The sequence below is a fragment of the Strix aluco genome, chromosome 2 (genome assembly GCF_031877795.1).
Source record: "Strix aluco isolate bStrAlu1 chromosome 2, bStrAlu1.hap1, whole genome shotgun sequence".
Lineage (NCBI taxonomy): Eukaryota > Metazoa > Chordata > Aves > Strigiformes > Strigidae > Strix > Strix aluco.
Window position 1 is genome coordinate 39,195,858 of NC_133932.1, and position 26,444 is coordinate 39,222,301.

General features: G+C 46.2%; 1 protein-coding gene across 4 annotated transcripts in view; it reads left to right on the forward strand.

Annotated features, from left to right (window-relative positions):
• LOC141919252 (high affinity cGMP-specific 3',5'-cyclic phosphodiesterase 9A) overlaps positions 1-26,444 on the forward strand; it is a 105,737-nt gene that overhangs the window by 63,859 nt on the left and 15,434 nt on the right. For 2 of the 4 annotated variants that reach the window (XM_074814426.1, XM_074814430.1), the window contains 8 exons: positions 3,980-4,050; positions 5,852-5,929; positions 6,906-6,949; positions 14,245-14,299; positions 15,126-15,196; positions 19,864-19,948; positions 23,999-24,080; positions 26,318-26,392. In XM_074814426.1, the coding sequence (XP_074670527.1) occupies positions 3,980-4,050; positions 5,852-5,929; positions 6,906-6,949; positions 14,245-14,299; positions 15,126-15,196; positions 19,864-19,948; positions 23,999-24,080; positions 26,318-26,392 (561 nt within the window). Of the gene's footprint in view, positions 1-3,979; positions 4,051-5,851; positions 5,930-6,905; positions 6,950-12,472; positions 12,603-14,244; positions 14,300-15,125; positions 15,197-19,863; positions 19,949-23,998; positions 24,081-26,317; positions 26,393-26,444 lie in introns of those variants that run through there. The other 2 variants (XM_074814432.1, XM_074814431.1) reach the window with 2 other exon arrangements.

Below are 26,444 nucleotides of genomic sequence, written 5' to 3' on the forward strand. Positions count from 1 at the left end.
TTTCCCATGTGGTGTATCACTACTGTGGCTCTGTTTACACATGATTTTGGCTCTGCTTTTGCTTTCAGAAATTAAACTGGCAACTGAGTGTCTTGTGATGACCGATCTTGCAGGAAACTCTCGTACCACCAGGCAATATTGGAGTTCCTGTGTCCACTCTTTCTTGTAGTGGTGTGACAGAAGCTGCATCCCTGGCTTTTTTGGGTTGTGCTGACCTGCGTGACTATGCACTTTTTTGACATGTATTATGGGGAAACCTCTCTGTGCCCTATATACACATGATCTCAGCCCGCTACCACAGCTGTAGAAACTGCCTGTCTCCTGTCTTTGGCCTCTGTTATGCTCCATAATGTCTCAGTCCTGTCCTAAGCAGTGGTATCTTCCAGTACCAGGTGTTAATGCAGGGAGTGAGGTGCTGTGAGACACATTGCAGCAGTGACTTGCCACCCTGGCATAGGAACAGGGACCTAAGCAAGACAATGACTGTGAGTCAGAGACAGCTGAGACAGGTTAAGGGAGATGAAGTTCCTCAGTGCTGACTGTGGGTCTGGATCAGACCCACAAACAGTGCCAGAAAAGTATCATCATGGAGACCCAGGCTGAACAGCAGTGACTTCAGGACATCTGCCCAAGCAAGGACATCTTCACAGGACTGGGTAAGAGGCTCACTTCTGCAGCTAGTGCCAACAGGGTCACCTATCCTCAAAGCTGCAGGTCAACCATCTTCCCCAGTCATGGGAGAAACCATGTGTTCCGGATGGCTGAAGTATGGCTGCAAGCCAAGTGTCACTATATTGCCTTCACATTGCTAATGTCCCTGCAATGATAATGGACTTTAGGCAAATAGGATTCCTATACTGTGCTGGAGCCATCAATAGTACACAGTACTGTCCTCCCATCTCTCCAAAATAAATTCCAGTCATATTCCGTCAGCACAACTGACATTGACTTTATTTGCAACATAAACTTGCAGACAATAACAGGAACAATTGCATATTGCTGGGAAACGTCTCGGGCTGGCTGCTTTGTTTTAGAACAGAAGGAAGTTGGTCAGAAAAGCTCAGCAGGTTGCAGCAGAAGAAAACTTCAGTAGCATATGCTCTTTGATTAAAAAAACCCCAACAGCTGAGGACAACCATCCTGAGACGAGCATCAAAGTGCGGTGGGTGATTCACAAATCCACTTTTAGCAAACAAGTAAAAATGCCAAGTATGGAAAGCTAAAAAGCATGTATGGAGATAGCTCATCATCTAGTATCTACAGTCTTTGTTTTGCTTCCCACTCTTTCACTATTACATGGAGTAAAAGGAAGCATGAAAATTAATCCACAATGCATTGAAAGCTCCTGCTGCTTTCTATGAGTCAGGTCGGCTTTCTTACCTTTAATGTTTTTAAATTTTTTTTTTTTAAATCTTTTCCTCTCTTATCTGTCCTGGTCAATAATAATTGATTTCCAGACTAAGAAACCTCAATACTTGAAATAGCACTTCTGTCACATCACAAGCTTTTACCCTCTGTTCAGCCACACTTAACATCATCTTCTCCGTTACTGCGTGTACCAGTTGTTGTACCCTCCAACACTCTGGCAGCCAATCTTAACAGCTATCACTCTGCTAGGATGTTGTGTTCTGCTAGGAGCGGGGCTTCAGTCCTATCTGAACTCGACTGGCTATGTTTTATTGCTTTGATTGCAGCTGTGTTTTAATAACCAAGGGTCAATCACTGGGCAAAATAGGCTTTTAAAACACACCTGGGCATTAATCCCACCCATTTCCCCAGTAGCATTTACTAACTACCTCAGCAATCAAGTGTCTGGATGTTTTATAAAGTAAAGGTATTGCCTGATGTAACCTCATCTGGGATGGAAAACAGGGAAGGTGGGTGTGCTCACATGAATCGGTCACAGCCACCTCTTGAGGTGACCAATATTGTTCTCTTCTCTACCACAGCCCCCCTGACGCTTCATTCAAGAGTAGGAGGGCTCCTCACCACCAGTGAAAACTGAGGTCTGAAGCCTTGTTTCAGCATCAGCTCACATGCTGGTGTGTTGCACCCCAGGCACAACAGGACTCAACCAGGCTGGCCAGACCTTGCCGTGTTGTCCCAACTCTCCTGATACTTCAGGCTGGTGATGTCCTGAGCTGTGGGCAGTCATTAGCAGCTCCTCGCTGGCAGACCATCCTGCGGGCTCTCTGTTGCCAGCAGCAGAGGTCTGGGTCAGCACCACACAACACCTCTGGGGGAGGGATTTCTCCTGGTGTCTGAAAGGCACCTTAGAAAAGGCACACAGGAGTGTGCAACACTACTACGATTTAGGAATTAAAGCACTCGAAGGCCAAGGCTGCCAGAGTGATGTTGCAGGCTTTAGTAACTCCTGGCACCTACACCTTTCAGAAGCATCTTTAATTAGATGATGACATGTTATTTTTCCATCGTGGTTCTGGTCCCTCTGAACACACAGGGCCTGCTCGGTATGGGGAGAGCGGCAGCAGCCCCCACGGCCTGCAGCCCCTGCTGTCTGCAGCCCCTGCCTTCTCCTGGCAGCACGAAGCAAGGCAGTGAAACCAAACCGTTGGAAGGCCATCCCAGGTGACATGTTCCTCATTTTCTGGGTCACCATCCTCGAGGCTGATCTGTGGGTGTGCACACCCCCCACGACCATGATGGACTGCAATAGAAACTGTGCCTGAGTATATGGGATGCTATGAGTGGTTGCGGGGAGGGGAAAATAGAGTTTCCAGCAAGGCACTCACAAGGAGAAGAGACTTTTGACCTTGATCTCCCTGTGCCTCAAACCTCATCTGCAAAATATCACTTTCTTGCTCCTCCTGAGTTTTGCCATTAGATCTCCACAAGTGCCCTTGAGCTGCTGCATCTTGAAGCCAGAGGCTCTGTGGCTATTTCTTCTTGGGGGCTGTGAGGGAGGTGAGCTCCAGCACCGGCCAGGGAAGCTGCCCCTCTCCACACCACCACCTCCCCCTGCTCCCCACAGCAAGCTGGACCCTGCAGCCTGTGGCCACCCCTTTAACACCAGTGGTCCCCAGAAAAATCAGCCCCGCTGCTCGCTGTTGTTCCTGGCTTTGAGAAGATGAGATGGACCTGACTGCAGGGAGGCATTTTATTTCCATGGCAGGTTCAAAGCCTCCAGCATAGTCAATCAAAGGCACACAGAGAGGCTTTCTGGCCCCCAACCCCGGCTGCAGAATTGTTTCTCAACCAGGGAGCACGATCACCCACATGTCCTAGCAGACATAGGAGTCTTGGGGAAAAATTGTGGCATGGCATCACGTCATTGAAGGCTGTATCACAACGGCTCAAGGGGACGTTGCTCTCCTAGATGTCCTGCTCGAACAGACTTCTCTGTATAGGGACTGCCTGGTGTGTGTGGAAGGACAGGGGGATGAAGAGGTGTTTGGGGGCATGGGAAGGTAACAGTGGCAAATTTTGTAATTCAATATCCGAGCTCTGACCTAACAGCAGGAACGATACAGGCTGATACTCGGCAGGAAATTTGGCACAACTGGGGAGAAAAAAACATCTGTTCAGTTTAAACCTAGCTTAAGCTGGTGTAGTCCAAAAAGCAATGCCTTTTTATACCATCCAAGGACCTCCCCAAATCTGGGCTGTTTTCTTCCTAAATCTGGTCTCTTACATCCTTAAATTTGCGGTTGTTATCATCCTGCAGCAATACTGCACTATGAGAAACCTTTTGCTCTAAATTCACATACGTTATTGCTCTACTTCTGAACAGTGCAATTAGGTCTCCAGAGCTTGCTTGCTTTATCGAAAAAGACACAGATATTAAACAAGAGTGGAGAAATATTCCAGCTCACAAGTCAAATCAGATAATTGAAATGGTAGGATGAGCCTTAAATTAGCCCAGTTCACGCCTGAATAGAGTTCATATCTCACTGGGAACTGACTGTCCTTTCTTTTCTTTGTCTTCATTTTTTTCCCCTGCTGCTGTTCGATTTGGAAGGTGATCTTTAGTAAATACTGCAACTCCAAAGATATTATGGACCTCTTCTGCATTGCAACAGGGTTACCAAGGTAGGTCTCGCTTTCCATTTGTGACATTCATTTCACTTTTGTTCCTTTACTTCTGGGGACAATTTAAAGACAGGCCCCAAGTGATTCATTTACCTGCTATTCAGGCTTCTCTCTTGTTCCAGTATACTGGAAGAAGAAATTGGGGCAATCCAGAGAGCACCAGCTGGAAATGTGCACGAAGCTCTGGCAGGGGTTGAGCTGCATCTGTGTCGGCTGCGCCTGAGGAACAGAGTGGAATAGAGCAGAACAGAGAGATACAGTCTAAAAAAATAAAAGCAAGTGCAGAAGCCCAGCCCTGAGTGCACACGGGTTGTGTGCGCCTACCAGTTATACCTCAGCACTACGTTCTTGCCCATATTGAGTGAAACACAACCATATGTTTAGAACCTGTTTTTTAGGGAAAAATCTGGGACCAATGAGAAGTGTTGCCACTAGGTGATAAGCTTTCTATTTAGATACAGTATAATCTAATCTGAGGTATGGGATAGTCAAACACAAAGTACCCCAGCAGAACCATTTTATAGAATATAAATATCCCCAAATCCATTGCCCAGGCCAAGTATTTCCTAATTTATGTTGTCCTGCAAAGGCCATGCATGTCTCCTGCTGTAATTTCCTGTAGGGTTTGTTTCTCTTACCTTCAACCTAGAGAGCAGCATCCAACTTAAATCTCTGTGTTGATAGGGATGCAGGGTCAGGTGTAGGTGTGTGTTGGGGTGGGAGAGGCCGGTGCGTGGTGGAGGGTGGCACCCAGCCACTTCTGCACTGCCTGTCCAGGGTGGCAGTGCAGGGGGAGGGAAGCCCCTTAGTCAGATCTGGAAGGGGGCATCTGCTGTCTGCATACAGACCTTGAGCAGCACAGGCCAGATGCACAGCAGCATGCAATAACCCATAGTCTTTACCTTTGTACATACAGGTTTACAATACAGAAAAAGCACAGGAAAAAATAACCCAATCCTTTAATCATGGATTTATTGCATAACTCCAGCTCTGGAAATTGAAAAATAAAATTGTCTATATTGACTCAGAATTTACATAAACTGCTGGACAGAATTAATGCCCTTTGATGTTTATCCAAGCTATTTCCTCCCATTTGACATTAGAGAGGTTAATAACTCTCATTTGCCTATGATGTCAAATACTTCCACTCTATCACCCAGGAAACTTTGTTTAGCAGTTTTAGTGATTCATGGTCAGGGTGTTCACTGCATATTTGGCATTTTATTTTCATCAGATGACTTCCAAAGAACTGTGCATTTCAACCAGGCTCCTGGACCCGAAGTAAGTCTCCAAGGTTTACATCTGAGCCTATGAGATCACACCTAGCATGGTGTCAAAAAGAAGGCCCCATATTCATCAAGACATTTGTTTTGTTTGTTTTGGTGAAAGAGTAATTAAATAATTTCAAGACATTCATAGCACCGGTAGTCATTTGTATAGTCTGAGTCAATACATGGCTGCCGAGTCAATGTATCACAAAACATAGCTTTTAACAGCAATGATTAGTTGATGAGTCAACAGAATACATGAGTTATCAGGGAGAAAAGTCTGCTCTGAGAGCAAAGATGATCACACAACATTTTGCCAGAAACATCTCTGGTAATTGAAATGAGTGAAGCATCAAACCTACCCTGTCCTGTGCTTCGACCCTTTCTGCACCAAGGTAGAATGGGTCCAAGAAAGTGCCAGGCCAGGCCAGGAGTGCTGCAGGACAGAAGATGGCTATGCACCGTATGCAGCAGCACAGAATTTCAGCCAGCATTTCTAGGTCAAATAAACCTCTTTGAAACATGCTTTTCAGGAACACAACAATCTCCCTTTTGACAACAGACAACTCTATGGTGTCCATTGATCCAACAATGCCTGCAAACTCAGAGAGGTAAGCTTTGCTGCAACCTGCTCTTCAAAAATAGAGTCAAGCCCAAGGGAAGGGGTGGTGGTTGCCTGCAGATGCCTTTTGTGTGCAGCGGGAGGTGAGAAACTCCCTGGAGGGAGGGAGATGACAGTAAGAATTGCATGCTGGTTTATAACACTAATGCCTGCTGGTTTTGAAGATTTTTACTTGTTATTAAAGGAGGAGTAATTGTCTGAGGAAAAAATACCACTTTTAAGTATTTAATGTAGAACATCTGTTCCCATCCCACCCAGTTTGCTGTCAAGGCTCACAGCTCCTTTGTTCCCCCGCTCCTTTGTTGCTCTGCTAGGACACAACCACAGCATTACTTGCAAAGCGAAGTCGAAGTCTTTGATGAGGTTAGGTCTCTGCCGTGCTGGCTTTGGCCCTTCCCACCTCCAAATCCCTTTCCCTTTTTCTGTTGGGCTTCTTGTTGCTTGTTCAGCCTGTCACGTTTAGTTTCACTCTGACTGCTCACAGTTACTTCTTCTGCTGTTGTTTACTTCATTGCATATTTCAGCATCACTTATCACTGGCATTACTCTCACTGACACCATGTGATAGAACCCCAACAATTGGGAGGGATCTGCTGCACTGGACAATGTGCAAACACAGGACAAAAAGATGATCCCTGCCATTGGAGCTCCCTTCTGACCTACAGAATTTACTCACCATCTCAGTCCACAAGCTATCTAGGCTTGCCAGAGAGGAGGCTTTTTTACCATGTTCATTGCGTGACCATACAGCACAAGAAAGATCTCTTTTCCTCTAGTTCAGTAGTAAATCAGAGGGTCGCGTGTTCATAAAAAGTGCCCGTTCCATATTTAACAGGTTTTAAGAGAGTTTAGAATACATTCAGATACTTATTCAGATACTTCTTCCTACTTCTCAGGGAATACGGATGTGGAATACAAACTGATTTCTGAGTGTTGCTAACATCAACCTTCTTTAACTCTTCCAGGTCTCCATACAAAGTGATACCTGTTGCCACTGGGCAGCTCTCAGGTAAAATGACCCTTTTGAATTGAATTTATTAAAGCTGAATTTGCAGACATTTGCATGTGGAAATTACGTGGCTGTGATACAAGAAAGCTGATGCTGTTGTGGTTGTAGCTGTGGCAGAATAAGAAGTGTCTGATCACAGTGTTCTGGAGGAAAGTTAAAAATGTCCCCAAGTTTCAAAGTGTTTGAGGGTGAGGTGGAATGGCTTGAGTCCAGGGGACTTTCACAGTGCTTAGTTCTGGTCTGGCTCAGCACCACTGATCTCATGGGGAAAGTCTTGCATGGAGCAGTGTTTTTTTCCAGGCAATGCAGACTGTGTTTCAAAGCCTGTCCTGCACTGTTTTGTTAAACTTGTGTATCTCCCAGCAAGGCTCTGCTGGAAAGCTGAGCACAACATTTGAACCCCATGTTATTTCCAAATGGCTGAGGAGAGAGCATAATTTCTGTTGTGGGCATGGGAGCTCTAAGTGTAATAAATATTTAAATACACCTGACAAGATTAAAGAAGGCCTAGATGAAAGAGCACATCTGGAACACATTCCCCAGTGTGCAGTGCTGTTGTACTCCACAGGCAGGACTGAAGTGGCACTTGTACCATTTCTCTTTGCCTGCCAGTGTCATGCTCAGGCCAGTAGTTCTCAGATACTGGACCAGAGCATTTGCCTGGGGCAATTCCTGTAGAGCATCTGGCTCACCATCTCTCTCATCTGTTCAACTACAATATCTTCTGCCACTTGCTCCAAGGCAGCCTGAGCAAGAGCCCTAGCCTGTACACTGTAGAGCTGTAGGGAGGGGCTGCAGGAGGAAAGGAGATGTCAGCTGGGGACACAGTCTGGAGCAGTAAAATGGGAAGATAGGGCAAGAGGTTGAGATTATCTTGGAAACACAAAGTGCACAGAAAAATCAGGGGGGAGCCAGAAAGTCTGGGGCTGGAAAAAGTAGTTCGCAGGAATGGGTGAGGCTCCTGGGACAGGCGCAAGGCAGTTTTGCTGGTTCCACCACAGGGGCAAGGCAGTCTTCCTGGTCCCACCACATCTTTTTGCTAATGCTAATTGCAGGTCCCACCTCTTCTTGCTTAGGCTCCTGTATTACGCAAGAAAATGTAGTGTCTCACAGCACTCTTTTTTTAGGTGAGGAGGAGCAGGGAACCGAAGCCACCCTCTGAGGTACCTGCATCTGCTGCGGCAGAGACATCTGTAGGAAAAGGTCACAGGAGGCAGCGTACGAGGATGTGCAGGGGTGTGGTGAGGCAACGGTGGGGAGTTTGTGTATGCAGAGAGCAAAGGCGAATGGACAGCAAAAAGAACAAAGACTCTAGGAAACAGGGAAGAACTTTATCACAGTAAGATTTGTTACTAGCCATAAACAGGTCCCATGTCAGTGATTGCCACTGCTGCCAGAAGGAGGTAGTCAAAGCCGAGGGATGCACGTGACTGCTAACGGAAAGAAGCTGTCTCCTAAACTATTTCCTTATTCTTACAAACTCTGATGGAACAGCATCACTCTTCTGGACCAGGAGTACACTATTCGCATGATCAGATCAGAAAAGGTGGGGTCTTAACTGGAGCATGTGTCTCTGTGTACCAGCTGGCATGGGTAGCCAATAGCCATTTGCCCCAAGACAGAGAAAGACAAGTAAATGGTGACGGCGAGGCTCCACGGGGGAATGCCACTGTGTTAAACCAGCTGGGAAGCTGATCGAAGGGTTTTCTAGAAAATCTATCCTTTTTTCCTATCATGACGCTAACTGTATATTGTTATAAGACCATGTATGACTTTTCACATTCTCCCAGGGCCCTCATTTTTCACCCCAGCTGACAGCACATGGCTCTGCTTTGTGCAGAGTGCAGCTCACTGTGTCAGCAAGGTCTCTTTTCCCTCCCTGCATTTTGTAAAACAAAGATTTCCAAAGATCTAAGCTGAAAAGGGCAAGAAAATTTCTAGTGGTAGGTTGCCAAAGCATAAGACAGAGTCTGCTATGGAAAGAGGAGGAAAGTTGAACTGAGTGTGATGGAACTAATGTTCCTTGGTATCTGTTTCTCTTTCACATGGGTTGTCATTAATCCTAAGCATTCCTGACATTTTGCTGAGAGTAGGAAGAATAAACAGAGTGGGAAATTGTTCCTCTTCGTTAAAAGAAAAAAAACAGCTCCATTCTAGTCTTCACTTCTTAAACATCTCTGCCTGCATGATTCTGCCTCCCAGAGCAAGTCGTCCAAATGCATGCCAAAAAAGGGGTCACCCCAATTTTCACAACAGTGGGAGGTAATGCACCTCTTTTCAGCAGTCTCCCAGGCAGCTGGAAAAGAATGACGCACACTTCAGCGGAACAAAGACTGCAAAAGGTGGGCCTGGAAAATACGATCCTTTGGGAGGAAAATCTAAGCAGTGGCTTTTATCCAGCAGAGGAGATATCCACTGGAGTCCTGCTAAGAAACTGTTCATTTCCTGGCCATAGGCATGGGAGAGGGTTGGAATTAAAAAAATTATTATTCCAGTGAGTGTCTGTTGGATGCAGCGGCAATCGCCGTATCACTGCGGGGTCAACTGTCTGGAAGGCAAAGGCGGGAGCCCAGCTGGATGGCCCTGAGCCTGTGGGGCTGTTGCATCACGTGCTGTCCCTCCTCCTGCGGCCCCAGACCAGAAGGCGCACGGCCATCCAAGAAGAGCATCAAACCCCCGGTGCCAAACCCTTTCCTTCTCTCTGGGGTGTTTAAACACCCAAGCCCATCAAATGGGCATCTTCTCCCTCCTGACAGCAGAAAGGCTGCGGTCTGCGCCCTCGTGGTGGAACAGGCTCAAAACTCACAAACCAATGGCTGTGTTGTAGCTGTAATTAGTAGGGTTCAGGAACTCTGCAATATTGCCAGAGATGCCAATTAAATGAACAAATCCTACTAGCAGCACACTCTTGATAAATAAAATTGAAGTCTGTTACGTTTCTGATAGTGCAGAGAAAGGAGTTATTGTGAAGCTCAAGTGAGCCTGATCCACCATGGTCCTAAACGAGGCAGGGTGCGGGGGAACATGCAGCACAGGGGCTTTCCTACCGCTACAAAGTTAGGGCAGCAAAGCACACAGGCGCCTGAACAAGTCCTTGAAGATCTCACCAGGGATGTGACCTGAAAGGGTATAAGATGTGCCGAGCTCAGCCCCAGTTCTCTCTGCACCTCTGTAACTAGCTTGTTCTGGTGGGTCCTTAAACACAAGCATCCTCTCATCCCTGGGGAAATGGGCGAGGAAACCCAAAGAGAGCAGTGCCCGATCGGGATGGAGGCCAGCACGTGGAGAGAGCTCGCCACCTGCCACTCCTTGCTCAGCAGCCTCAGCGCCAGGGAACCCTGCCAGCACGCGTCGGAGCCGCTTGGCCAGGGTGAGGCCGTAGGCAGCGCCTTCGCCTCCCGCTTCACTTGCTATTCAGTTATTTGCCTTTTCAGCTAACAAGCTACCTAGCACTTGCACGGAGGAAAGCCCAGGGTCTCTCCCCAGGGACATCGTCTTGCAGCAGGCAACCTGGCTCAACCAAGACCTGTGTAGCCTACTAGAAGGCCCATGTCTGAACTGGTGCTAACCCTGCCTTGCCGACTGCTGAGCCCACCGACAACTGCACCAGAGATCTGCGGGAAATGCTTTTTCCCCCTGAATGATTAAATACACAAGATCTTGTGCAGATTGCTATTGGTAAAGCAACAGAAGTTTGTCACTGTGTCTAAATCTTCTTATTCTGGGATCTCTCTCTTCTCCTTTTGGAGGCATATTCACGCTTGCAGCTCAGGCAAGAGTGAAGAGGCAGAGACTGTGAGAGAAAAGTTCCCCTCCCGCCTGCTGCTCTTTACATGCATCCCACATGGATGCGTGTATCAGGATGGGGCCCACTGCTTCAGGATTACTCACCTGAGCGGGGACTTGCATGCGACAGCCCAAATTAACCTGAGTTGTCAAGCAAATTTGGCGCTCGATTTGATGTGATTCATGGACGAGGGCTTGGGCTTGAAGCACACCCCTTCCTGAGGCTTTTGTCCACCTGACTGTTTTTTTTAAATTCTTCTGACTGCCCAGATCCAAACAAACCACAAAAAGCGAAATACAGACAGGAGCCTGAGCCAGAGGCACAAGCACTCTTGAGAAAGAAACTGTGTAGCAGGAATTCATCAGCCCGATGCTGGCAGGGAAAGGCAGACGCCCACGTTCTCCCAGCCTTGCTTGGCCACAACAGAAAAGATGGGGGGAAAACCAACCCACCCCCACAACCCCACACACTTCTGCTTGCACCCCATTGAGGCTGGCAGGACGGTGAGGGGAGCCGGGGAGGGCAGAAGGATGGAAGTGGCTCTCTGATCGTGATCCCAGTGGGTAAGACGGGTGAGGAAGAGTCACTGCTGAGCAGGGCAGTGTGGAGCAGAGGGTGCATGCCAGTGGGTTACAGGCCATCTGTGTCAGTGCACGCGTAACCTGAGCTGCCCCAGCGAGTACCTAGTCCCCGTCTGGCAGGAAAGGTGTGCGCTCGCTGCCAGCTCTCCCATCCGGCCGCAGCGGGATTCACAGGAAAAAGTGTTGCTGCCATATTCCCCTGCACTTGCTTTCTGCCCAGACCTGCTGGAGATGGGGCTGCTGGGAGGGAGGGCAAAATGGCTCCTTGCTCTGTGATGCCCAGGCCAAGCTCCCTGCTGAGCTTGGCAGGGGCCAGCAGGCAACAAGCCAAAGTCCCTGTGCCTGCAGTGAGCATGGGAATGAGCCATGGGAAGCCCGGGGAGGCCTGAGCTGGCCTGTCCCTTGCCCAGCATTATGCTATTGCAGCATCTTCTGGAGGGTTTTTTTCTAATTTTCATTTGTCAGCTCTAATACACCCTGCCTATTGTGCAAAAATCTGACTTTCTGAACACCTGCATTTGCAGACGTTGCACATTCACGGTGCCAGCAGGAGGTGAGCTGAGAAGAGGGTTGCTGTTGGCTTTTGGGTTGTTGTACGCAGGAGCTGGTGACCCTCTACAGGGTTCACAGATTGCAGCTGCCCATGCTACATGCAGTAGGATTTCCTTTTCACAGAGAGAATTGCAGCAAAACAAATGAAGAAACTGAGGGAAAAGGTAGCTGCCTGCACCTGGGGTATCAGCCCTGCCCAGAGGTATAAAAAAAGAGTAATGAAGGGGGAAAAGGGACACCTAGCCTTCCTGCTTTATAAGTATGTGGACAAGTGAGACTAAATCATGTTGGTACGATGTCTCATTTCCTTCAGAATCAGGGGTTAGCAGAGGTCTTCCCCTCAGAAAGGAACTGGGTAAAGAAATGGATCTTTGTCCCTTTAAGATGAGACGAACTGCCACTCTTAGTCATATATCTTTACTGCACCCTAGGGTTATAAAAACATACATCTTCGTTTTGAAAGTCTTTTATTACATCCATAAACATCAGATTGCAGCTGACTGTTCCCTGGATGAGAATGTCCTAGTACTCCAAGTGAGTTTTGACAGGGGGAGGGAGTGAAAGTTAGATTGGTGGGGTTTTTTTTACTGGAACCGTGTTTATAGGGAACTTGTCAGTCTCTGGCATGCTACAGCCACTGTCAGAGGGCTGCGCAGCATCGAAGTGAGAGGACACGGGTTTCTCTGCTTATTTTCACTGTTGGACTCGGGTACCATCCCAGGTGCTGCATACGGTAAGCTTTCCTCCTGTCTTAAATAGGATGCAACATTTACTTTGTTTCAAATGGGTTTTGTGAGAAAACTGAAAAATGGGTCTCTGTGAAAAGAACTAATCTCTTCATTTGCTCTGCTAGCCGCTCCACTGGGAGTCAGATCACGGCAAAAAAAAAAAAAAAAAAGGGAATTAGATCTGAGATTTTCAGAGCACAGAGTGCTTGCTCCAGTTTAGAGACACAGGGGTAACAGTCAAATTGTTTTGACCATCAAAGTGAACACTCTTGACAAGTATTTCTGACAGCTCTAATACCTGAGGAATTGCAAATCTGTTCACAGGTACCAGAGCTATTATTTAGAAATATGGTGTAAATGCTGGACTGTATTTCTGTCTGATGTGTTTTGCCTGGATGATTGCACTTGTGAGGCATTGGGCTCCCTCAGGCAAGTGCAAGAAGTAGTTTCAGAAATGCCATCGGGGTATTTCTGTGTAGGGTATAAATGGGTGTTCTGTAATCTGTGGTGTGTGTATATGAGAGCATGAAATGTTTCCACTCCTTGAGCATGAGAAACCAAGAGTACATCCACATTGCAGGCATGAGAACGGCTGCAGCACAGTGCAGTTTAAATTAGCTGGTGGGGGAAAGTGGGAGCAATCTTGAAACAGCAGCTCACAGCTCAGTAAAGGTGATTTATGCTTCCCCTGTCTGTGTGAACACAGTGTGGACAGACTGAAAGGTGGGGAAACAGTGCTATCATACTTCTTCCTTCCTAAAGGGTACTGTCCCTCAAAAGCTTGTTTTAAGGACTTGTTTGCTTTTCCCTGCATTAGTGATTGCAGTCCTGTGATGGTCTTGGGAAGGGGCTGGGGCTTCACCATGCTGACTTTCCCGAGCCAACTGAAGCTCCCGAGCGCTGGAGTTGGCAGTGGGAGGCGGGGAGCTACCAGCACGAGCGCACCTAGTGCAGCCGCTGCCACAGCAGCGCAGGCAGCAATGGGATCCTGACGGGATCCCCACGGCGGCTCTGTCCAAGTTATGTTCTCAAGGGAAAAGGGTTTGGGAAAGTTGTGCCCTGCTGTGCCCATCCCACGAACCAGGAAGGGCAAACCTCATTCTGCAACGGCAGTCACTTTGCCATCTCATGTTTGCCTGAAGTTTAGGTGTAGCAGTGCAATCCTTATGAATTTGCACCAAAAAATTGGTCTCCGGGATAATGTCCCGGTATAAATCTGAAAGGCAAGCTGGGTTTTCTTGTGTTCATAAGCTGTTGCATTGTTTGTGGGCACTCTGGCACTGTGTGCTTCTGGTGTAGAGGCAATCCTCGTGAGCCAGACCTCTCAAAAGCGGATGGCAATTCTGGGTGTTCCACACAAGCAATGTGAAAGGGGTCTCCTTTCCAGAGAGTGATGCCTTAAAACAAGCCATCTCTCAGACATCCATCACCCCCCAAAAAAAACTTCTGAGAAAATTTGACTGTAATCTGCAGGCAGAGGAAGGCAGGTGAGATGAGGTGTCATTCCCAAACACTGTCACTGTTCAAAGGACCAGAATGACTTTCTGGCTAAATGCTGGAAGTCTGAGGATGCTACTTTGCAGGGGGGTTGAGGGTGCCTTCTTTCCTCTGTCATTTTCTGTTATGTTTCCCTCCTATTTTTTTCAGAGAAAGAAGAATTGTTCCAGAATTTATTGGGACAAATTGCTGAGCAGTTCTCAAGGTAAGAAGCTGAACATCATTATTAATTTAAAATGCTATTTCTTTTATCAGCCTGAAGTGAAATTTTCACAGGAGACAGAGGGGCATTTAAGATCTCTTTCAAAACCCACTCTTCCTGTCAAATTTAGGCCTGGTACACATGTTATTTCCTGCTGACAGCAATGCGGTAGCTTAAACCAAAACCAATTTGAGTGATTATCTTTGATCTAAAAAGGAGATCAAGTAGTAATTATAAATGTTCTTATTGTGCTTCTGCCCTCTTAGGAAGCAAAAGAAATGTTTCTTCATTGAAAAGTCAAATCATCTGATGTGTTCCATTTTTCCCTTTATCCCCCAAACATGTCTCTCCTTTAAGAGGATTTCTCAACATCTGTATAGCTGCTTATTTTATTCCAGCTGGTTTCACTACAATCCTACCGCAGCTCAGCAAATCACCAGCATATCTCAAAAGGAGGAGGGTCTCAGAGTGTGCAGACACCAAGATGCTGCTCTTAGGCGAAACATTATCAATTTAACTTTGCTTCCCTAGGGGATACAATAACAAGTCACTGCCTAGAGAGGGGGCGATCAAGTGTTGCAGAGCCACAGTACATTCCCAGGGCCATAACAAAATCATTTGTTGTTGATTTTTCTGAAAATTAAACACAGGTGTATTTTCTGCACAAATTTTAGCATTTCCATGGCAAATTTTTTTTTCCTTATGGCAACCGCAGTTGGACAGATCAATCCTCTGAAAAAATATAGACATTTCTAGCAAAAGACCTTTGTACCTAGGGTAGGTACGGTGCTAAATGTATAACATTAATACATGAGGGTTTTCTTTTCAGGGTTTTTAAAATCAATGAGCTGAAAACGGAAGTAGCTAATCACTTGGCAATGCTGGAGAAAAAGGTTGAATGTGAGTGTCCCTTTATTCATATCTCAGTGGGAACTGGTGCCTCAGAAACCCCCCGCCTCACTGCCCTCATTGTAACCCCCTCTGTCCCACTCCTCACAGCACCTCTGCTTTCTCCAATCCCTCGTAATTTGTCTGGTCTTGAGCCCGAAAGGCCGCAGGCCAGCCCAGGGTGAGGCGTGGGGAAGGTGGGAGCCCGTGGTCATGGTGGCACCCACCGGCGGGGTGAGGCCAGGGAGGGACGTCTGCTGTTGCGGGCATCTGGAGCGCCTCCCAGCCTCCCCTTCAAGGGGCCATCGAGCACTCCGCCAAGCTTTGGGCCCAGGCCCACATCCCCCTCCTACCATGTCTCCGCAGTGGAGGGTCTCCACCGCCCACCTCCCCGCCACCCATCTCCAAGCCCCCCAGCCTGCCCTCCCACACCCCGCCATGCCCCAGCCCCCCAGCACCACCCCTGCACCCAGCGGTGACCCCCCCCCCCCCGCCTCTGCACAGGCACTCCCTGCAAAACACTCTGTTCTAGCGCTCGCTGCTGCCGTTTGTGATTAATTACAATAGGGTAACGTGGCTGCCTACTTTAAGTCGGATACTTGCACATGTCAAACAGGTCATCTTGCAGACAGACTTTCTCCTTTCAGAAATGCATTTACTGCGTACTAAGCGGTCAGATCAGTCCTCACCACTGACTGAGGCCCAGCACCAGCGCCGAGACCTGACTGTATTTCTGCTCAGTGTCATGTCACACACCTCCCTCTGCTGGGAAAGGGCCCGAAATGGGACGAAGTCCGTTCCCGCAGCATGCGTGCACGCTACACAGGCACGCTACACGTGGAGCACAAACACGGTGTGAACGCCAAAGTGTCCATAAACAGGCGGCGTAGCATGTGTTGCAATGCAACCGGAGGGTACATCTCATTGTCTCGCGAGGCAGTTATTTCTGGGCTGCAAACACAGGGGTTCACCCCTCGCTGGCCACGTTGCCTGGCAGACTACTAGGTAGCATCAATTCCCTCACTTCTTCAGTGTGTTAACAGTAACACAACCGTATTCAATTACTGTGCAACACCTCATCTCATCAAAGAGTTCCTTTTATTCATTTTTTGGGGTGGTTTTTTCCCCCATGCAGCATCTGACTTGTTTTTCAGTATATTGTGCAGAACACAGGCCCCAAAAAGGCAGGGAAGGAGTAGTCACTGTCACCCAGCACCATTTTGACACCAAAGGCCACATCCTTGCTGATACGCAGCATTTAAGCCAGGAGTGGGCAGAGCCTTCCCCAGCACTACAGCTGCAGAAAAGCACTTTCTCAGTAGAGCAGGCTGGAAAAAAAGAAAAGTTTCTGGTTCATGGAAGAAGTTGGTTTTTTGAAATTTCCCCTGACCAGAAGCTACTTTGACCCTGCAGCTGCTCAGTGAGACTGATGCCTTTGTCAGCAGGGAGAGGAAAAAATGTCCTTATTCAAAGAGCAGCTGCAGGGGAACCTCTCCCCAGGGCCGCTCCAGCCGCAGGCCCCCTGGTGTGGTGGGAGCCCTCCGGTGACGTCCATGGAGGGAGAACCCTGTGGCGTGCCTACCCCCAGCACAGACCTCTGTGAGGAGCCTGGGTAGTAATTCCTCCCTGTCTGCTTGCCTGCCATTTTTCCCAAGGCTCTGCTGTTTTATTCTTTTGTCCAAACAAAAAAAAAAAAGAAAGGAAAAAAAACGAAGAAAAAGAAAAATTAGTTCATTCACTCTGCATTTTCTGTGTAACTTCTGACCAACTCCAGCCCTCAGGGCTAAGCGCCATGGACTAGAGCAAATGAGGCAAGCGTTCCTATGGGTCTTCCTAACCCCTTGGCAGCCCAGGCAAGCAACTATCTCAGCCACCCAGGGGCTGCTTTCCTGATGACCCCCTAGGACTCCTGTCGGCACCCTGCACACACGCTGCCTTTCACCACTGGCAGCCTGCGGCAGTGAGGAAGGTAACAAAGATTCGCGTGCCACTGCCGGCAGGGAAGAGTTGTGCTTTGCACGCTCCAGCACTTTATTGCTAGTTTAGGGAAGGCAGCCTACCCAGAGCTGCTGTGCTGTGCAGGTGAACTGAATTCACAGGTCCCCAGATGAGGCTTCTTTCTGTTAAGTGGGTCTCACCACTGATGGAAATAGCAGCAGATGTAGCAATCTGCTGCCATTCTGCCTGAGCACTTGCAATCCCATCTCCAGTAGCCTCAGTCTGCGGGAAGGAGCTCCCTGGGTTGCCTGTCTACAAGCACACCCATCTGCTTGAAACTGGACTTCCCCAATTTGCAACAGAGCCAAATCTGCAACTTTTTTAAATAATCCCAGGCTTTCATGTTTAAAAGGCAAAACTGTGAGAGAAAGGGAGTGTCCAACCTCCCTACTCGAGCTGGGCTCCCAGAGGTTGCTTTAAGAGTCGTGTTTCAGTGCTGGATTCAGCCAAAGGATTTCTTCAGACAGCACAAGATCTTTTCAGAAGGTATTTCTTGCTGCAGAATAATATAATGGTCCCTTAAACAGTGCACATGACAAGGCCATTTATCATTTGCAAGCCAAATGTGAAAAGAATTGTGCTTTTGTTTTGCCTTTTCTCCTACCTCCTTCAGAGATCCCTTTTCCACCACTTTCACATGTGATCTCCAGGATTGCTTCCCCAGAGGGGATGTGTGTGTGGGGATAAGTGCTCATGACAGTGCTACATCTGCACCTCACATAAAATGTTCTCAGCTTCCTTCCCGTTACTGTCTAGAGACCACATCAGAGATGTGTTTTCAAGGAACCAAATCTCTTAACTGATTTTTAAATCCCGTCTAAAGTTTGTGACTTCCCCTTGGAAAATGCGTCCATGCAGGGCAAGCACTGGGAATGCTTTGTCCCATGGCTTGACTTACTTACTCTGCTCCAGTGTTTGCACAGCAGCCCACACATTAATAAGAAAGCTGGCAAAACCCCTTTACAATTTGCAAGCATCTCACATCTACCTGAAGAAAATAATTATGTAAATTTTCTGCTCCCCCGGAGAGGTTTTGGAAGAAAACTAAAGAAATGCAATACGAAAAAGTGCTCAGGGCTACCATTTTGCACCATAACTCCTCTTCTCTCTGCAGTTGCCTGCCCCACTACCCTGTCGGTCTGATAACTCTGCTTTGCTCCCACTGCTTCAAATAGGCGCCAGCCACCATTTAGACAGCTTGGCAAATGGGCTACCCACGAACTTGTCCCAGATGAATGCACCGGGGTAGTAGATAGCAGCATGGGACCTGCAGGTCAGCTGCAGCTGATCATCAGCAGTTGAAAGGAGTACCCCAAAAAGTGCAGCCAGATATCCAGAATTAAGTTATCAAATAAGCAAGACTTGCCTGTATCACCACATTGTGATTACCCAAATAAATTGCTTGTAGCAATGCTAGACAAAAAAACATTCATCTGGAAATGGGATTTTTAAGTGGAAGTTATCCCTGTAATCAGGCATATAAATCAAACCCTTTTCCTTTCCTCTCCTAATATGTGGCATTTTGGACTCGGTTCATACACCTCGCTGTTTTTCCCCTTTCCCAGTTCCAACACCAATCTTTGTTGTTACTAACATAAAGAAAACAAACCTGAGGTCTCTGCTTATCTACAGAGTTGTGCCCTTCCAAGGCAGTTTTTTTTATCACTTACATGCTACCCTCCAGATAAGTATGATTTTGACTATTATTTTCTAAGAACGTGACTGAATACTGATTTTATGATTGCACATTCCCTTGAGTTCCCTGAACCACAGCTTGTCCATGCAAACAATGAGTTCAGTAAACAAATGAGCTGTGAAATGATTGCATATGAATGACATGTACTTAATAAATGGTGCTGTATTATGTCCTTGAGCACGCTGATAGTTCAACAAGAGGGAAAGAAAAGGGAGAATATTCTCATAGTTGCACTGCATTAGGTTCTCATGGCTACATGGAATGAAGTGCATTGCTGCATAAACAGGCAATCAAACCTTTTGCCTTGTGGCTCTTATAATTACATACAGAGGGGAAATATAGGATTTTTTGTTCCGCATGCAGAAATAACCTTTGATTACAAAATTGATTGTTAAAAAGAAGTGACAGATCTTCAATACCTAAAAAAATTAAATCAATTGTTAGAGCAAAACTTTTCAACATTTCTCTCTCTCTCCTGCATTCTCACTTTGTTTTTTTCTTTATCTAGCAATGCCTCTCAGAGTTCCTTAATACTCTGCATGAACTTTCAAATTAAAACCTTTTAACTTAATGGGAATACTAATCCTACCGGGACGTGTTTGCCTAGCTGCGCTTATCATCCCATCACGGGAGGGATTTTTTTGCTCAGGATTTCCTTTGATTCGTGTTCTACAGCAGAGAAGTGAAGGCACCAGAACAGCTGACTGCTGCTAACAATCGTGGAAAAGCTGAGACATTATAGCCATTCTGTGAATTAAAATACTGCAGCTATTATCAAAAATTGGCAGCAGAGAATTCCTACGGGTTTTCAAGATATATCGCTTTGGCAGCACCTGCATATGTGAGAACCAGGGCAGACTGTAAGAGCTTGTTGGCTCACTGGATAACCCCACTGTTACAGCCCTTTGAAACTTTGCACAATTGTGAAACAAGATCCTTCGACTTTCGCCATGGTAACACCCCTGTTGTTTTTCTTTGTTGACAGTGGAAGGCCTGAAAGTGGTGGAGATTGAGAAATGCAAGAGTGACATTAAAAAGATGAGGGAGGAAATGGCAGCAAGAAGCAGCAGGTAAGTTCTGCTTTGGACCTAACCGAAGAAATAAGCATCTGTTTTCAAACCCCAATGCAACGTTTCTGCAGAATTGAGTTACCTTCTGGGCTTAGAAGTAAAGGAGCAAGGAAACCAATAACCATTAAGGACAGTGGCTTTAATTTAACATTTGAAGATCTATAGCCATTCATCAGTTAAAATAGCTTGGGTCATGGGAATAGAGGAAAAGGAGGTCGTGCAACAGAGAGTTGCTTCTCACCATACAGAATGGGAATTCTTCATCCAGATTTACTGGTAGAGAGGGAATGGGAAAAGAACTTCTGCGTAGTGCGGCATTTGGTTGGGAACCAGCTAACACTCGAATCAGCTCCAATATATTCTGGGAAAATATCAAATAAATATGTAGCAGTTCTTCTAATTATGATCTCATGCTATTATAAAACATGCATGTCAAATTCAACAAGAAATTGGGAATTTACTTTCTAATTCAAGGGCTCACTGTGATTGTGAAGCTTGGTTTCGCTGTAATTAAAACAACAGCATAAAAAATTGCATTTTTTACGGTATGTGGTCTTGGCTGGAAAGTCTGCCCCCTGTGTCACTGAAATACCCATTAGGACAAACAAATCAGCACTGTGAGATTATGAATACTTCTGGGAAGGTGGCTGAAGAGGAATATACTGTGTTGCTCAAAGTGTGGGTAAAGGGGAGTTTTCTCAGCAAATATAACTATGCTATCTTGACAGCCTCTCTCTTTTTCTTCATCTGGGGTCAAATTCTCTGACCTTTAATCAAAGCTATTTCCTACTGAGGGCAATGGGAGATTTGCTAAAAGAATTAGGCCTTATAATCACTCACTTTTATAAATTTTGCTATCCAGATATGTCAGGAGGCACAGTGTTAATACATTCCTATTAAGTCTAAGGCCAAGCTTGGCTGTCATCCTAGCATAAATGAAGAGTAACATTATTAACCTCAGATCTGCTCCAGATTTATACTAGTAGGATGGATTGTAGTTTGCCCTGTGACTTGCATCATTTCTTGTTCATTTCTTGTGTGAGGAAATCTCATTAGAAAAACTAGAGCTCAGATTGGCAGCAAACACAAAAACATGTATGCTGATTTGTGCAGGGTGTGATGTGAATAACATGTGTGCCCATGCACGTGTCTTTACTTTTCCCAAACTGTTGCAGGGAGCTGGGAGAGCTGCATTGATGAGCACAGTGATGCTCAGGCAGGTAGGGAATTAAAAACAAAAAAAAAGAAGTTATGGCAACTTCATGTTCGTCCAGTTGCCTCCACACACATCAGGAAGTATGAGATTGTCCTAGCAGCAGCCATGACTCATTCCTGTCCCAGATCTTGTCACCTTACAATCTATATTTTGTAGCATAAACAGCAATCTGTTAACAAGAAAAACAGGAATGGGGAGTGCTAAGTCTGCCCAGTGCAGCCAACTCCAGCTGAGGTTTAGTCTCACCTAGGGCTTGTGCTGAGATATGACAGCCACCAAAAGCCAGAGATCAGCATGGGGCATGATGCTGGAAAACTGTGGTAAAAATGGGTGTGGTGCTCAGCAGCTGCTAGTGCTGGGCACAGACACCCAAGCTAGCTTGTTCTGAGCTCATGCTACATAGCTGCTTTTGCTGAAGCAGGAGCCTAACTTGCTCTGCCCAGCATCACTTCATGCCCTACCGATGTGGCAGCCACCTGTCACAGCTCTTCTGGGTTGCCTTGAGTTGGGTCTTCCTCCTCCCAGCTGCATAAAATTCTGCCCATGATTATCTGTACCCTAAGGGCTTGAGTGTCAAAGCAGCAGCTAGGTGTGGCTAGGTTCAGTGTATAGCCAGGTGTGGTTACCAGTCACCTCTTTTTGCCTTAAGACTAGGAAGAGGGTGCTCTTTGGTGACTGACTATTAAGAGGGACTCCATCGGGAGCTGCTGAGGAATGAGCTGTGATTCCCGATTCCCAAGCGACCATGGCTCTGCAGGAGCCGTGCCACTAGCCCGTAGTGACCCCTGCCTAGGGTGTTTCACCCCAGAGTGGCTGAGCAATCTCTCTCCCATTGGCGTGAGGTACGTGCATGCTGTGGGGGAAATAGAGGCATCTCAGGGCAAGCAGAAATGGTTTTGCTCCTATTTAGACTTGTCATCCCTTGTGCAATGTCATTTGCTAGATAATGTGTTACAGTTGCAATTAGGGATCACATCTAAATTTAATGAATGTACATAAATACGTGTGAGTGCATATATTCCTTCAATAATATCACAGGGTACACAGCTGTGTTCTTCTATGTTTACATATTCTTATGTTTGCTGTTACATTACCAAACAACAGAGTAAGGATGAACAGCTAGGTTTATAAAAGTCATCATGCACAGCGAATTGTGCATCTCTCCTCTTCAGAAGAGCAAAGCAGCCCCACTTGCATCCCCTGAAATTGCTTTTTTTGCTAGCCTGCTTTTTGCGCTTACCACTGGCGGATGCTAATAACATTATAGTGTCATTTAAAATCATGATCATCTGCAGATACAGTTTTACATTTGTAAAGGTCTGATGCATCCTGGCTCTGGTGTGTTCCCCAGTGTGGTAGGATGAAGGCTTTGATGTCTTACTGCAGCTGGGAATTAGAGATAGTTGGCTGACCCTCAGCTAACCCTCGCAGCCAGCTCCAGTTAGGGCAAGGAATGCCCCAAACTCACTATTTTTATACTACTAATACCCCTCACAGTGGAGTTTTGAGGAAACAGCTTTAGAAATGATTAAGACAGCTTTTCACCAACTGAGAATCTCCCTAAATAGGGCAGGAAAAGGCAGCTGGTTGAAGCCAGCTGACCACCATTCAGGATTCAGACATCACCATCAGAAATAACAGCCGACATCAGTGTTAAGAGGAGAAAAGAAAAGAGACTTGGACCAATTCCCAACAGAGAAGAGAAGCACTAAAAAGAGATGCAATGCAGAATACATGAAATAATTTTAAAAGGGACAAATAAAGTTAATAGAATACTTTGGTTGGATTCTTTTCAGGGGTTTCTTTTAGCTTCATTTGGCCAGAGGCTTCAAAAACTGAGAAAGGATAATCCAAATGTTAGGACTACAGGGATAAATGCAAAATGCAAGCAGATCAACCTCACATGAGAGTTATTAAAGTCCATATGACCAGCTATCTGGGAAACATGTGCTGAGTTAAAGTATCATGATTGCCATGGGTGATACCACAGAGCTCTTAGTTTTGTTGTGCCCACCGTGGCTGTAAGGCAAGAAATGGCTCTCACACTGCAGTGCAGCAACCTAGTTGTTCTGCAAAGGCTGTAAGGCTGGGGTGCGTCTCCCACCATCATGGTCCTCTGCTCAGTTGGGATAGCATCAGCTTGGCTCTTCCATATGCAGAGAAGGAAAAGTAGATAACTGGCAGTGGGTGCTGCTGTTAGTAACTAGGCAAGTGTTAATTACCTGTAATTGCTGGCAGCGGCTCCCTTCCTCCAGGACTGGGGAGCCAAGCAGACGGTGTCTGCTGAGGCTGTAACTCGCTGTTGTTGTCATGCCTGAAGGGCAGCAGGCAAGATGGTCATGCCATCAAAATGGATGGTCTTACCCAAGGTTTTATGAGGCCTGGAGCTGGGCTGCACTAAGCCATGGGCTCAGTAGATGCCTACACTAGTAAATAAGCACAGGCATGCCAGTGTCCATACTCAGCATGGCCCCTGGCAGGGCTCTGCCATCCTTGGACAACTATGCCTGCCACAGAGACCAAGCTGCTCACTGAAGGGAAAGTTACTTGTTTGAAATAGAAGTGATTGGGTATCCATGGATACACGCCTGAAGATAGACACTCCTTGCTTGGGTTCAAATAGACAGAAGGGGCGACAGCGGTGTGGCACAAGGGAAGAAAATCCTAAATAGGATCACACTTTTAAAGCATTTGAGCAACACCGCATTAAAAAGGGTTGGGGAGTGAGGTAATTCTCTAACTGATGCCTACTGAGAGACCAGATTACTTCTGGCATTTTTCAAGGCACTGTGGTTCTGTTCCCACAATGTTAAGAGCTGAGTATTTCATTTCAGGACTAACTGTCCCTGCAAATACAGCTTTTTGGATGAAAACAAGAGGCCGACTCCCCGGCGGGATGTACCATCCTACCCAAAGGTACCACGCAATGATTTCTCTTCCTAGAATCCTACCACATTCTTGCCTGTGGTGACTTAAAGTTGGATCCTCAGTAGTCTATAATACTTGAAAGCTCATTAGTGTTTGAAATGTTAATGAACATTTTGCATTCGTCAACATTTAACACTCTTTTGTCTAGTTATATTTGTTTATTCTCCACGCTCGTAGCAAACAATCAAATAGCCTATAATGTTGTATTCTAATTGAAAATAGCACTGCTGCCTGTTTTCTCCTAATGGATTATTTTTTAATTTAAAAAGTAATTTATGGGGATGCTTCACCTAGGGAAACAAAGAGAAAATGCGACATTGGATTCTCTCCAGAATGATTCATTGTCCCTGTGAAAATGAGTTACTGTATTTGCTAGAGAAAACAGTAATGCTTGAAGAAAAATGTCTACTGGGCAAGTACAAGTACAAATCTACAGTGATAAATGAGGCTGAAACCATGAAGCACACAGGATCTTTGGTCCCAGCACCAGCAGTCTCTGCCCACAGGAATTATTCAAAGATAACAGGTTTTGTCTGCACAATGCCAAGCTCACACCTTGAGAAAACATCAGCTCACACTTGTGCAAATCAGTTAACATGCATTTGCGCACACACATCAAAGCCAGCTCAGCCACTTCCAAGTTCGCATGGTCCCATGTGATGCAAGTGTATGATATGGACACGCATCCTTGCATATTTGTCTTCAGGGCCTTACAGAGCAAAAAATTATAAGTTCTGCTGTTTATTCCACTCTGCCTAGCAAAAGTGATCTCTAGATCTCTGAAGCAGACATCATGAGACTTACATTTCTTTTAATTAACTTTTGCCCAAAAGGCTTGTACTCCTGACACTAACACATGTTTTCTCAAAACGTATCAGTTCTAAAAATTGGTTTTTCCCTTGATAAGTATATATGTCAGATCAACCTTTGATCTATTGCTGTGATATTAGGATCTTGGATTAACAACAAGTGCAATAGAGTTGTACTATCTGACTGCTGAGTAAACTGGTAGTCTGTGTTGTCCCCAGACCAAAGCTCATAGGATTTTTGGTTTCAGAAGTTTGGGTTCTGTTTGAGAGATTTGTAAAATTTGTTATCGGTTGTCAAGTGGTGGATTTGTCCAATGTCAGTGAGGCTAGGAAGTGATAGCCCACTAAAAGAAGATATTATTACAACACTGTTATCTAATAAGAAATCTGTACTGCTAATTCACAGATTTCTTACAGAATGACATATTAAATGTACATTATATAGGCAAATGCAAAAATCATTGCCTCCTCAAGAAGGAAAATTAATCTTCAGTGTTATTCTTCCTTGGATTAAGTATCAACAATTTGATGGCTCAGAAAATTTCATTCAGCTGCTCAGTACAGTAAGCCCAAACTAATTAGAGACAGCCATGGTAAATGAGCCAATTAATGCTACAAGGTTTTTGTGTCCCAAAAAGACTCTGATCAGTAGAGTCTTGAAAATATGTTTTGGTAGAGTCCAGATCTCCCCTGGTCTTTTAACCCTCCACGTTCCTTTTTTTTTAAATTTTGTATACAAATAGTAACTGGCCCATGAGCTTGATTTTGTTTTAAGCTTCTAAGCATAATGATAAAAAAAAATGTTTGAATCTTGCAGGCTGACAGCCAATTTGAAAATGTGGGCGTTCTTGAAAAAATACTCGAAATAAGAGCATAAATCATCTGAAAGTAAATATATCATGCCCACCAGATAATTTAACACTATAAGCATAGACACTTCACACCACCCAGCCATGACTGGCTGCACCAAATGTTGCTGATGCTCTGCAGGCAGCAGAACCAGTGCAGCCAGGGATGGGTCTGTGCCCTGTGCCCCTTATGTCCCTTTGCTGGATCTACTTGCAACCCCATCCATAACACCTCTGCTCTCCTCCCTTTTCTCCCAAACCCTCCACCTCCCTGCTCCAGAAGGATCTTCACCGATCATTGGCCTGCCAGTTGGTGCTGTGGCAGGCAGCGGACTGCCTTGGGGCTCGCTGCCTGCCAGGCGTCAGCATCCTGGCATGAGCACGAGCAGCCAGTGGGGAGGGAGAGGAGGGTTGGGCAGGCAGAGGGAGAGATCAGATGCTCTGTCCTTGGGAAATACAGCTAAACCCCATGTGAATGGGACCCCAGGAGTCCCAGGGACATGCGAATGACAGGTCCCATACCGGGGCAGGGGACCCTCACTTACACCGACGGCCTTTCTGTCTGCAGTACATGCTGTCCCAGGAGACCATAGAAGCTCTTCGGAAACCAACATTTGATGTCTGGCTGTGGGAGCCCAATGAGGTAAGGATGACGTGTTAGCTGAGCTAGCGCTCTTTCTGGGAGCCAACAAGGC